Source organism: Vicia villosa, linkage group LG1 (assembly GCF_029867415.1).
Source record: "Vicia villosa cultivar HV-30 ecotype Madison, WI linkage group LG1, Vvil1.0, whole genome shotgun sequence".
Taxonomy (NCBI): Eukaryota; Viridiplantae; Streptophyta; class Magnoliopsida; order Fabales; family Fabaceae; genus Vicia; species Vicia villosa.
Genome location: NC_081180.1, coordinates 60,662,505 through 60,674,535, shown reverse-complemented (window position 1 = coordinate 60,674,535; position 12,031 = coordinate 60,662,505). Strand labels below are relative to the sequence as shown.

The 12,031-nt window shown below is 34.5% G+C and overlaps 1 protein-coding gene across 1 annotated transcript; it reads right to left on the bottom strand.

Moving 5' to 3' along the window:
- Nucleotides 1–1,465: 1,465 nt before the first annotated feature.
- Nucleotides 1,466–10,846, bottom strand: LOC131639188 (probable cadmium/zinc-transporting ATPase HMA1, chloroplastic). Its single transcript, XM_058909693.1, has 13 exons — nucleotides 10,167–10,846; nucleotides 9,941–10,091; nucleotides 9,651–9,835; nucleotides 8,405–8,551; nucleotides 7,445–7,640; nucleotides 6,511–6,623; nucleotides 5,243–5,484; nucleotides 4,795–4,900; nucleotides 4,035–4,199; nucleotides 3,403–3,619; nucleotides 2,513–2,700; nucleotides 2,346–2,432; nucleotides 1,466–1,945 (listed from the first exon to the last, which is right to left on the bottom strand). The coding sequence occupies exons 1-13, from the start codon at nucleotides 10,662–10,664 to the stop codon at nucleotides 1,811–1,813; spliced, it is 2,430 nt and encodes an 809-aa protein (XP_058765676.1). The 5' UTR covers nucleotides 10,665–10,846; the 3' UTR covers nucleotides 1,466–1,810.
- Nucleotides 10,847–12,031: the final 1,185 nt, after the last annotated feature.

Below are 12,031 nucleotides of genomic sequence, written 5' to 3'. Positions count from 1 at the left end.
AGAATTTGGATCCAATGGAAAGAGTATATTTTTTTTAGAGTGTATTATTATAAAGAGAAATGCTAACCAGTGTCTTTGGGGCACTTTTTAAATGATTAAAGTGGCAAGTTTTTTTAAAAATGTGTGTAATCAATACATTGAAAATGCATTGGAAATTGAAATCATAACTTTTATAAAAAAAAAATTTTTATTTAGTATGCTTAAAGAATGCTCTGAGGACACTCGTTATCAAGACGCCAAGACCCTATTTTCAATGGCGAAGAGTTATCTATTTAAAAAATTCACGAGTATCTTTTCAAAAGCCTACGCTTTCAAAATACACCATAACAATTTGTAAGTGAGTCATCATTCCATTTAAGAAAAAAAAAGGGATAATAATCTGAAAGTAAATTTTCATACTAAATCTGAAAGTATGTATACTTCCAGAAGTACACTTTGGTTCATTGATGTGCTAAAATTGCTTGCACTTCTTTAAGATAGTTGCCCTCTTTTCAAACCTTTTGCACTTATATAATGAAAAGCAATAAACAAAGACAAATTGGTCTTCCAATAAACATTTAAGGCATAATTGGTCTTCCAACAAACATTTCAGCCAACAAACTCTCTACTTGCCTTTTGCATCCATCCTCTTTGTCGGAAGTAAACTTCTAAATTTAGTCCAAAATAAAAAATAGTCTAGAAATATACTTTCAAACAATTTTTTAGCAAATTGATGATGACTCTTTCACAAAATTCTGAGGTGTGTACATTTTAATACGTCTGAAAATATATTTCAAATTTTAAAGAGATATACTCCTTTTTTTTTTTTTTTTTTTCTGTTTGGGACATCAATGAAATAGGGAAGCGAGATTAAATAATGGTGAACCCTACCACTTTCTTTTTTCTCTCCAATTGAGCGATGAAAGTGAGAAGAGAAGTTTCTTTATGAATGAGTTCCATAATTGAACGAAGAAAGTGAGAAGAGAAATTTCTTTATGAATAAGTTCCATGAATACCTTTACTTCTTATATGAATAGCTATGTGCTTTCCTTGTAATTAGGGTTGACAAACAAGCATGTCCATCTGCAAAAATCCAAAAAAGAACGGAAGAGAGGAGGGGTGAGACAGGCATAATTAAGGACGCAGGCTTAAAACTTTGGTTTGCCTTCCAAAAAAATGAAGGTGGGCGGAAAATATCCACGGAATTTTCACCTTTTAAGTCTAAAAAAGTAAAATTTTATGTAAATGTCCATATTCACAAAAGTTTAGAAAAAAAAAACAGAACAAGGCAGATTTATTGAAAGTAACAAACCTAAAATCTTAGCCCCACACAGTAAAAAATTGCATGGACCGAACTCGTTTTGCCCCGTACCTGTAATGTACCAATGGCTACATGGAATGGATGAAAATATATGGATAAAGAAAAAATGATTCACTCTATAATTAAGTTATTTATTAATTGAATATTTAAAATAAAAATTAAATATTTAAAATAAAAATTAAATATTTTACTCAATGGTGAACAATAGATATTAAAATATATGGCCCCCGATCATTATCCCATTTCAAAGGCAAAATAGGGGTTAAATAAGGGGAAGCAAGCCTAAACTAATAGGCAAACTTCAATTCTTTGGAACTAAAAAGATGCCTACAGATATACCATGCTATTATACATCAGGAAAAGAAGACTGGAGTCTATACAGGGGTATTGACATTTTCTTCTCGATAAACAATATTAATTGCAACAGCAATACACTATTTTTTCTACTTTCAAACAACACTATATCACAAATTTGCAGTTGTAATACTGCTTGAGCCTGTTATATTTGTCCTAAGCCGACAGTAGTCTAGATTTAACCTCGCCAATCAGCTGTAAAATATCATGCTTCCAGGACCAGGATGGTTCATTTAAAGCACGTATGGAATTTAGACAAACAAGCAGGGTTCCACCTTCATGTAAGAGAACCTGCATGCATGTTAAATATTAATTAGAAGGCCTACAGAAGCAACCAGCCAGAGGTTGATGATTTTTATTGAGGAAGCTAAAGAAAAAAATACTTAACTAGGGGCAGAAGTTAAATAATTTGTATATTTTTCTACCGTGTTATGGAAAATTGGCATGTAAAAATCTTCAAATTTCATTTGGAGTGAAAATAGAAAAAAGGAGAGGGGGAAAAGACAACCTTGAATCAATTTCTAAAATGATCACCAGAAAACGTGTCTTACCATTCACTTACATGGTGCCATAATTTCTAAAGAAAACAAATGTTTTGCAGCATATCACATTCATTCTGTTTACAAGGTCAATAAAACATGCCTGACAAATTGCAACAGGATTGAGCATTAAATCAGATAGAATTTCATACCGTTATCCACAATGGCAGAAATCCCAAAACTGACGGAAGGGAAGCCACAAATATGCTAGACAATGCCAGAGCCACGTTTTGCTTAATCTGCACGTTCAATGACATGTGAGGAAACAACAACTAATTGGTGAAGAAATTATGTATCCTAACAAATGATATTACTGTACCAGTGAAGTTGTTTGGCGGGATTTGGCAATACAAAATGGTACTGCAGAAATATTTTCTCGAAGCAACAGCACATCTGCAACAGCTATAGCAGTTGCACTAGCACGATGAGCAAGCACAATCCCAACAGTTGCAGCAGCAAGTGCTGGGGCATCATTAATGCCTTCACCAACCATAATTAAGCCTCCCCCTGTCACAGAAGTAAAAACAACAGCATCAAGCACAAAACTGTATAAATACTGTTAGATTTCTTCTAATGGCAGGGAGAGACTAAGCCTCCCCCTTATGAGAAGTTATTATGACTGATATTATTTAATTTTAGGAATAAATAGGGAAAAGATAGGAGAAACTGATCATGGGTGGTTTTTGAATGGTTTGGGAGGGAGAGACCAAGACTCTCGAATTCCTTGGATAGGAATTGCTTTATATCTATTCTATCATTGTCTCTCTAAACATTCTCTAATGCACTACTGTATTAATTCTTTATTAATAATATAAACTGCTGTTCTAGACAAACTCTGCAGAGAATTGTTCTATATTTCTGTTTTCTTTTCTTTAATTCATTCACCATAGATACAAGTTTCTATCAAAGACATAATTCAATTTAGACATTATTATTTAGGAGCCTGGTTAAGAAAACAGTCTCATCGCAAAAATAAGACAACATAGCCAACCAAGTTAGAAGAACAATCTAAATTCTATTTTGGAGGAGTGAGTACGCATCACTGCATGAAACCTATACTGAAACGAACCAATAGTGTGTCACTACGAATAGTGTATTTATTACAAGTAATGAAATATGAGATTTTCAAAAACCTATAGTCCGGGTAAGTTAATGTAAATTAAATACTCCAGGCTTTCAAAAACCTTTAATTTATATCAAGGAACTCACCCATTTCTCTTGAGATATCCTTTACATGGCTCAGCTTATCTTCAGGCTTTAGGTTGCAGTGAAACTCATTGATACCCACAGCACTTGCAACTCTCCTTGCGCTATATTCATGATCACCAGTTAACATCATCACGCGGAGCTTTGCTTCATCTTGCAATTCTTGAATAACATCAAAAACCCCTGGACGAGGCCTATCCTCCAGGTGAATCAAAGTGACCTGCATCAAGTGGTTAGTCCAGTAAGGTCTATGCGGAAACTGTTAATTAACAACAACAAAAAAATGGTAGCAAATCATGTTTAGTGAGATTTAATGTGTTTTGTTTGGGAAGAGGAGGAGAAAAAGGACCAAAGTAAATTGAAAAACATTGCTTTGCTTGTGATTAATATATTTTAAATATTTTGATAATCATAACAGCATAAATTGAATTTGGATAATTTATCAAAGCTTTCCAAAACCCTCCAAATCCTTCTCCAATACAATTTTTGAGTCCCCCCATATTATGGCCCTCAAAACCCTCCCTTCCCAAAACCCTCAATTCTTTCCACTTCAGCCTTTCATTTTCTCAAATTCTTCCCTTCCCCTTCCTCCTAAACTCCCAAACAAAACCAAAGAGTATCTAACAGTACACTACCTTTTTATTAATTGAAAGGGCAGCATGAACAAATTCACTGCCATAAGGAGATGAATTAATAGCTTCCTTGATCTTTTTTGATTCATCTTCAGATTGACAAAATGAAGTGATGAAATCTATAGACCCAAGGGATGCTTTCAATAGATTAGCACCTCCAGTTGCTGACTATAACAAAATAAAAACCAATTTGAGTCATTTTATTTGTAATTCCCAAATAAACTATATGATAATAAAATATGCATACAATATAAGTCAAGCTTACTGCTGAATACTTCACAGGCCCCATCATAACATATATAGGTAGCACTGGCATTTGTTTAAGTATATAAAGAAAACAAAACAATGCAAAATAACGATGACACGTTTTTAAAAGCGTACAATGAAAAAATGGGAATCTCAAGAGTGTGTTAGCGAGTTGGATTTTGTAGGGGTGGAAACTTTGGATGGCTAAGTCTATATTTTAATATATATATATATTTGATATTTAATTATTTTTTGAAAGATAATGATATCTGAGCATATAATATCATGTTGTTCTTTTACTTTTTCTGAATATCAAATATCTTTCAAAATATAAACTTGACCCTCCAAAATCCTCTAAAAACCAACTTGCAAACACACCATAAACGAAATATATGCAATAGTAGCAGCTAGAGATACTGACAATGCATGGTAGTCCTACTATAATGCTCGGATTTGTCGAGCAAAATGAATTTTTGAGTAACGGGTTGAGCAATGCATGCAATAGCCAGGTACCAACCTCAATGCTGTTAACAGTGGCAGTAAGGCCTCTACCAGGAAAGTATTCAAAATTTTCAACACAAACAGAAGGGAGGTCTTTCCCTTCACTATGGTCAACAACAGCCCTGCAAATCATTTAACAGAAAAAAAAAAAACTGTAAAGACTGAGAAGAGATCATTATGTTCCAGATCATGCTATATTTATACATTTGAAATGGCATAACTGAACATTCAAGACTGAACTGAATAGTTCATAATATATATACTTGCAAGCCACTCTCACAATGAATTGTTAACCCAATATAGTCCAAAACCAAATTGAGAAACACACAAATGAAAGAAAATAAATACACTTCTACTCTTCTTCAAGAAATAAATGAATGATGCAAAGAACCAATGACAACTGCAGTTGTTACTTGTTCAACGCGGGTTCAAAGGCAACAAAAATATTCTGTTCAAAATGATACCTTCCAATGGGGTGAGTAGTGCCCTTTTCCATAGCTGCAGCAACAGCAAGAGCTTCCTTTTCACAGGTGGGAATGCAGCAGGAAGAAATGTTCGATTCCTTTCTTCTAATTTGATGACCATAAATGGGCTCAACTGCCTTGAATATAAGTCCACCAGTAGTTAATGTCCCTGTTTTATCAAATGCAATGGTATGGCATGAAGCTAGCGCGTCCAGAACATGTCCACCTTTGAGTAATATGCCCTGCAAACTGAGGTAACTGTCACACCCATAAATAAAGGTATATTCATGCTAAAAAATTGGAAAATTTTGAATATAATTCTACTTCACTTTAGACCAACAAACACAAAGTTCAGAAAGACTTGAATGAAGTAAAAAAAAAAAAAGATAATCAAATCATAGCCTTCAGTTCAGCTTATTGATTGAACCAATCAGGAATCTTTAGTAAATCAGTAAAAAATTAGTTTCACCATATTTATGATGATTCTGGTTTTCCCATTCGAAGCATCAAGCATGTGTAATACTGTAATACTAGTATCTATAGTATGACTTGGTTTTTCTTCATTCACAAACCTGATCAATTTCCAAATTTACACTTGGTTAAAACTGTTACTTATACTTTGTTTGGATGCAGAAAGAAAACGAGGCAATGGAAATGAAAGGAAAATAAAATGGAAAGAGAAAAAGAAGAAGAAAATATATGCTTGGATGCTGGTAAGAGAAAAGAACGAATCTATTCATGTTAATTGATGTTTCTTCCCCACAGATACAAATGCATAATTTTTTGTCTTTTCTCCAAATATAACTAAATGATCAAGAATAGCCGATTATCTTGTCAGGATTATTAATTATTTTTTCAATAAAAATAAACTCTTGTGCAGATTGTGTGGGCGAATTTGCCCAAAGCAATATTTTTCTTCCTCCCTATCTTTTCTCTTCCTACATTTGAAGGGGAAACTTTTTGAGCAAGTTCTGTTTATTTCCTCTTCATTTCCTTTCCTCAAACAAACCATGAAGCGTCCATTAAATATAAGCAGGACTTTAAAAAGATGCAGGATTATGATTGTTGAAAATATAATGCGGAATACAAAATGAAGATCACAATTGTATTTATGGGGAAAATACTTCAAAACTGAAACACTAGGATACCACTTCCTTCTAGCTAAAGGGCCACAAAAATATTTGAAGAGACAATTAGTATATAATGTTAAAAATGTAAATATATTCAGTTAGTGTGTATTTAGATACTCCCGAGTAGGTAACTAATACCTTTTTTGCACAGGAGCTGATTGCTATGGCATATGCCAGCGGAGCCACAGCCAAGGCACATGGTGATGCTGCAACCATGAGCCCTAAAGCTCTGTAAATTGAACCTCTGCAAGCTGCACCAACGGAGACTAAATAAGCAGGAATATGAATGTTTAAGTCATATATAGATATACGACAGAGGCAGTGAGCACTTTATAAAGTTGGTGATAGTGACTTTCTGTGCGTGGTCTTAACCCTCCAGTTTCCCCGGAAAAAAATTGTGGTAATCCAGAGTTCAGCTGGGAGGTAATGAAAGACTGGAAGTGATAATGACTTTAGTATATTATTAATGAACTCCATACGTAAACAACCCTTGCCCAAGTACAAGGATGAAGAAACAAGAGCTATGCCCAAATGTCCTGAAGGAGCAGAAACGACTGTATGCATTCATGCATGCAAGGAGGCATAAGGGGAGAATTGCAGGGTCTGTCCTCAGTCCTCAGAGCAGACGAGCAAAGTAAAGGACAAGAGGGGTTGTTGACAGCCTCAACAGCTGGTGCAATATGAATGGGGGGAGGAATAAGTAGAGCGATTCAGGGACACAAGAAAGTGGGACGATATTGTCGGGGAGAATGGTTAGAAAGGTATGGTAAAGAATTGAGAAATGGTGAGGTTTTGGGTAGCAATGAGATATTCTGCACTCTACAGAATTTCCTATGTAATTCTTTTTTTTTCTCCTGCATTTCCTTTGTGATTACAATCTTAGCAGAGGGAAATCTCCGCCAGTAAAAAGCTCGGTATACATTTTTTTCTAATTTAATTCCACATTTCCGGTAAATGATTATTAACAGAAGGAATTGATTGACATATATGATCCCATAAATGATTAGTTTAAAATTTTCAAAATTAATAAATCATATTATACAACACTGCTAGGTTAAAAGAATTTAAGTACCTGGTGTACTGATGAATGGCCACTTAAATACAAGTGGTCCAAGAACAGCAATAGCAATTGATAAGACCACAACAACTTTGCTGTAACGTTCACCAAATTCATCCAGCCACCTTTGAAGTTTAGGTTTATTCAACTGAGCTTCTTCAGTCAACTGCACAATTCTGCTTAGAGTTGATTCCTTCCATGTCTTTGTTACCTGTGATGAAATAATTTTGTACTTTGCAGTAAGTTCCCAACAAAATCGCACTGTAAACAAGATAAGCACCTATCAGAAACATGTTGAAATGTTGAACAAGAAAGCACCATCACTGACAATCTAGAACTGGCAACCTAGTGTCACAGTCTCTAGCAACTTATCCTTACACACATTTAGAACTTCACTCATCACCTTAGTTTTCAATCTTCATCAATGAAAACAAAACTTTCAAACTTAGGTACAGCCAATGTCATGTGAAACTTGGCAATAAATAACCAAAAAAATGTTATGAAGATATTTATTTCCAGTCAAAACATTCTTACCAATAACTCTATCACCAAGTCCACTCATCCCTACCACTACCATCAACCTCAGAACTAAGGGTTTACGCAAAAGCATTACAGTAATCCTCCTAAAATAAAATATATTGAAAAACTAAGATTCAGAAGTGTAACAAAGATTAATCATCTTAATGCAGTCAGCCATTGACACATCATTGATATTGTTTGATTTTATTCCCACCTATTAACACCACCACCAGTTAGACCTTCTCCTCCCAACTGTATCATCCATTACCACCATAACCAGTCACCACATGACACAAGCCGCAAATACTATTATCGCCATTAATATTTCGGTTCCTCTTCTTCATACCACTAACATTATTACATTTTTCCACTGTAAAAATAAAGCTATAGCTATGAAATTTAATATAGTACATAAAGGACTGGAATAGCCAAACATCAATATACATTCAGATATACCTTCACAATTATTCTCCCATCTAAATTCCTTGCACCGCCAGGAACTCTATCTCCAACTTTGGCCTCCAGAGGTTTGACTTCTCCTGTCAAGTGCTCAATGGTAATGGTGGCACCGCCTTGAAAAACTTTGCAATCTACAGGCACAGACTAATCACAACACCATCCCATTATACTTCAATAGTCTGCTATAGAAAACTTGAAATTCTAATTTCTTTTGCTCTTTAAGAGGGAAGGCGTGAAATTGTAAAAGAATATTCAATAAAAGATTCAGGAGAGAAAAAAGAGATGGAATAATGCTTTTAAAGTAACAATAGAAAAATAAAAACATTTGAGTCTCTGAAATAACACTGAACTTTGAGAAGACTTGAAAGCAATCTTTCTGAAATAAATTTCTAATTTTTGGTCTTCAATGTTTTCAGATCCAGTGATAAGATAAATATAATCTAACTATATAAGATGCCAAAAAGAACAAAATAGATCATCTGCAGTGGCTTTATGGATTGTCTCTCTTAATCTAATGGCTCTATAGCAGGCTGGGTCATAAAGCTGTTGCAGAGAATTAGAGTCTGTTTGAAATAGTTTTTGTTTTTAGTTTTTAAAAACTGAAAAGTAAAAATTAAAACACAATTTAGCCATTTCAGTTTTTTGCTTTTAAAAACTGAAAAATTGTGAAGAGTTTTTAAAAACACATTTGTAAAATATTATATTCAAACAAGTTTTTAGTTTTTAAATTTTCAAAAACTAAAATAGAGTTTTTAAAAAGCCTTTCAAACAGGCCCTTAATATCCCAAAAGAATATCCTTCATAGATGCCTATTTGTATTTAGATCCTAATGTCCTAAGATTGATGGCCAGTATGGACTGGTATTTGAGAGATAACCTCCTGACATAAACACTTGTGAACCTGTTTTGGGTTGTTTTAAGCTTATCTCCATAAAGTGTTTGAATTATAATCTCTTCTAATGATATTTCTAATTTAAGAGAAAATCTTTGGACACAATTTTGCTGTATAAAAGATTTTGGATTGTAATTATTGATTTTACCAGCAAAGTTGCAAACCACATAAGCCACTGGTTCACTATATCCAAGCCAACAAAAATTGAAACAATTTCCAGCTAATGATTGCAGTAAAAGAATATTGCTTAGCCATTTGAAAGCCTTAAAAAAGCCAGCAATCATGTTTTTACTTTCTAGAATTTGAAGCAAATAAACTATACCCAAGCAATTAAAATTTCAAAACTTCTTACCTCTCCAGCACCTACAAGCACATATGATCCTACAATTATATCATGCACGGGAACCCTCTTGTACGCCAAATCAGATGTATTAGGAAGTTTATCATCTTTTGTATCAAGAACAAGTGCAAACTCTGGATTATTATCCTTCAACTCTCTAACATCAACCATTGAACGACTAGTGAAATACTCTTCAGCTGCATATATACACCATTCAAATTAAGCCAATCAAACTCATCACATATCTCCAAATTAATTAAACTAATAAAGTGTTTGCCGGAATAACAAAAACAGAAACTCACCTATATGTGCAAGATTAAACATTGCAAGTAGTAACCCTCCTTCCAAAGAGTTTCCCATGAATACTGATGCAAAAGCAGCCATTGCCATTAACACATGGATGCTCACTTTTCCACTACTTATTTCAATTAAAGCATCAAGTGATGCAGAAACCTGATATACAGATATTAGTAAGTAACTGAATTGAAATTGAAACTGAATTGAATTGAGTGAGAGATTGTTTCTTACTCCAACCAAAGGGAAGGCTACGAGAATGAGAGAGTTCTGGAAGGGTTTGATGAGTGATTTTGGTAAAGTGTGAGGGCAAATAGCAGCGGTTACAAATAAAGCGGTTGAGAAACAGCATAGATGCAAATGCTCTCTCAGAATATTTGCTAGGTCAATCCATTTGGTGGCTTTGGCGAAAGTGATAATCGCTCTTTGAGGTCCAGTGAGATTAGCGTCATCGATGTCATGTGAATGATTATGATGGTGATGGTGATGGTTATGGTCATGGTCATGGTTGTGATCGGTGTGATTGTGATTATGGTGGTGGTGGTTGTGTGTGGATTGGGCGGAGCAACGGAGTTTATGGTGATGGAGGATGAGGAGTTTGGAAGAATAGAGAGGTTTGATTGAAATTGGGGATGGAGGAAGGGGGAAAGTGAAATTGGGGGATTGGATTTTGGTGGTTTTGGTGTGGGTGTGGAGATTGAGAGAGGGGATTGAATATGAAACTGCTTCCATGTTGAGGAGAATGGAAAATGGAAGACTTGGAGATTTTGAGTGTTATTAGGACATGGGATCGATTGGTGTGGCGTAGTTGTTTGTTTTTTTCTTGTTCTGGGTCACTAGTGAGGGAGTGAAAATGAACCGTTCAGTTTGTTGTTACGACATCGCACCACATAGTGTGCTCATTCGTATAGTTTGGCTACCGTACGTGGGGGCCTTGGTAAATGATTGAAGTGAAATTCAAGAAATCTAGCGGAATTGATTAAATATACTATTCCCTCCGTCTCATAATAAGTGTCTCATTTGTATTTTTTTGTATGTCTCAAAATAAGTGTCCCTTTAGAATACCAATGCAACATTTATTATTTTTTTCCACTACTATACCCTTATATATTAACTTTCACATTTTTCAACAACTCCACTACCTATAATTAATAAGGGTACTTTAGTAAATGATACTAATTTTTTCATTAAAACCAACACATCTAATCATTTTCTTAAGAACCACACAAAGCTCAAATAAGACACTTATTATTATGAGACGGAGGGAGTAACATTTAATTCACATACACTTTGTCCATAGACACACAAAGGAAAGTTTCCAAATTTTATAAAATATAGGTCATCGAGTCATTTTTCTTAATTATGTGTTTGATGTTATTTATATCTTCTTTTTATTCTTATTGAAGATGTTTGTAACAATTTAAGATGCAAAGAAGATTCTTTTGGGGAGGAGTATAATTGTATAAGCATAATCTAAGATATTTTAGGTCAAGTGTGATATTGTCTACAGATCCAAATATAAAGGGGGTTAGGAGTTATAGACCAGTTAATTTAGCCATTTTGGCTTAATGGAAAAGGAGATGGAGATTGGTTACAGATGCTCCAGGTCTCTGGTATGATATTCTTGTAGAGAGATATGATATCTCAGTTGTTTTTTCTAATTGGCGGGGAGAAATTTGGGGTTATGGTCTACTTCTTCTTGGTGGAAAGGTGTGTCTCCTTTTGAGTCTAAAGAGAATAAGTCTTCTTATTGGTTTGCTAATGAAATTCTTAAGAAAATGTAGTTAGGCCTCTAGACTTTTTTTGGGAAGATCCTTGGATAGGAGTTATTCCTCTTAAGATCAAGTTTCCTAGTTTATTTACAAATTTTCTCCAATCAAGTTGGTGGGAGAGATTGGCTGGATGAAAAATGAGAACCTAGTTTGGGACCTTAGGTAGAGGATAACATTTTTTCTCTTTCTCTACGTGTTACTTATAGTTGATAATCTTCTTTATGTGCGTCATGGTTCAACTCTCTCTCCCTCTCTTTCTCAAGATAGAGATAAGTGGAGTTGGAAATACGCAAAAGATGGTCTTTTCTCTATTGCATGTACTTATCA

Coding starts and splice junctions, on each gene's coding strand:
- LOC131639188 (XM_058909693.1), bottom strand. CDS start 10,664: ATGGAAGCAGTTTCATATTCAATCCCCTCTCTCAATCTCCACACCCAC. Junction 10,092..10,166: donor TAGCCTTCCCTTTGGTTGGA/GTAAGAAACAAT, acceptor TCTGTATATCAG/GTTTCTGCATCACTTGATGC. Junction 8,552..9,650: donor TGCTTGTAGGTGCTGGAGAG/GTAAGAAGTTTT, acceptor TGTTGTGATTAG/TCTGTGCCTGTAGATTGCAA.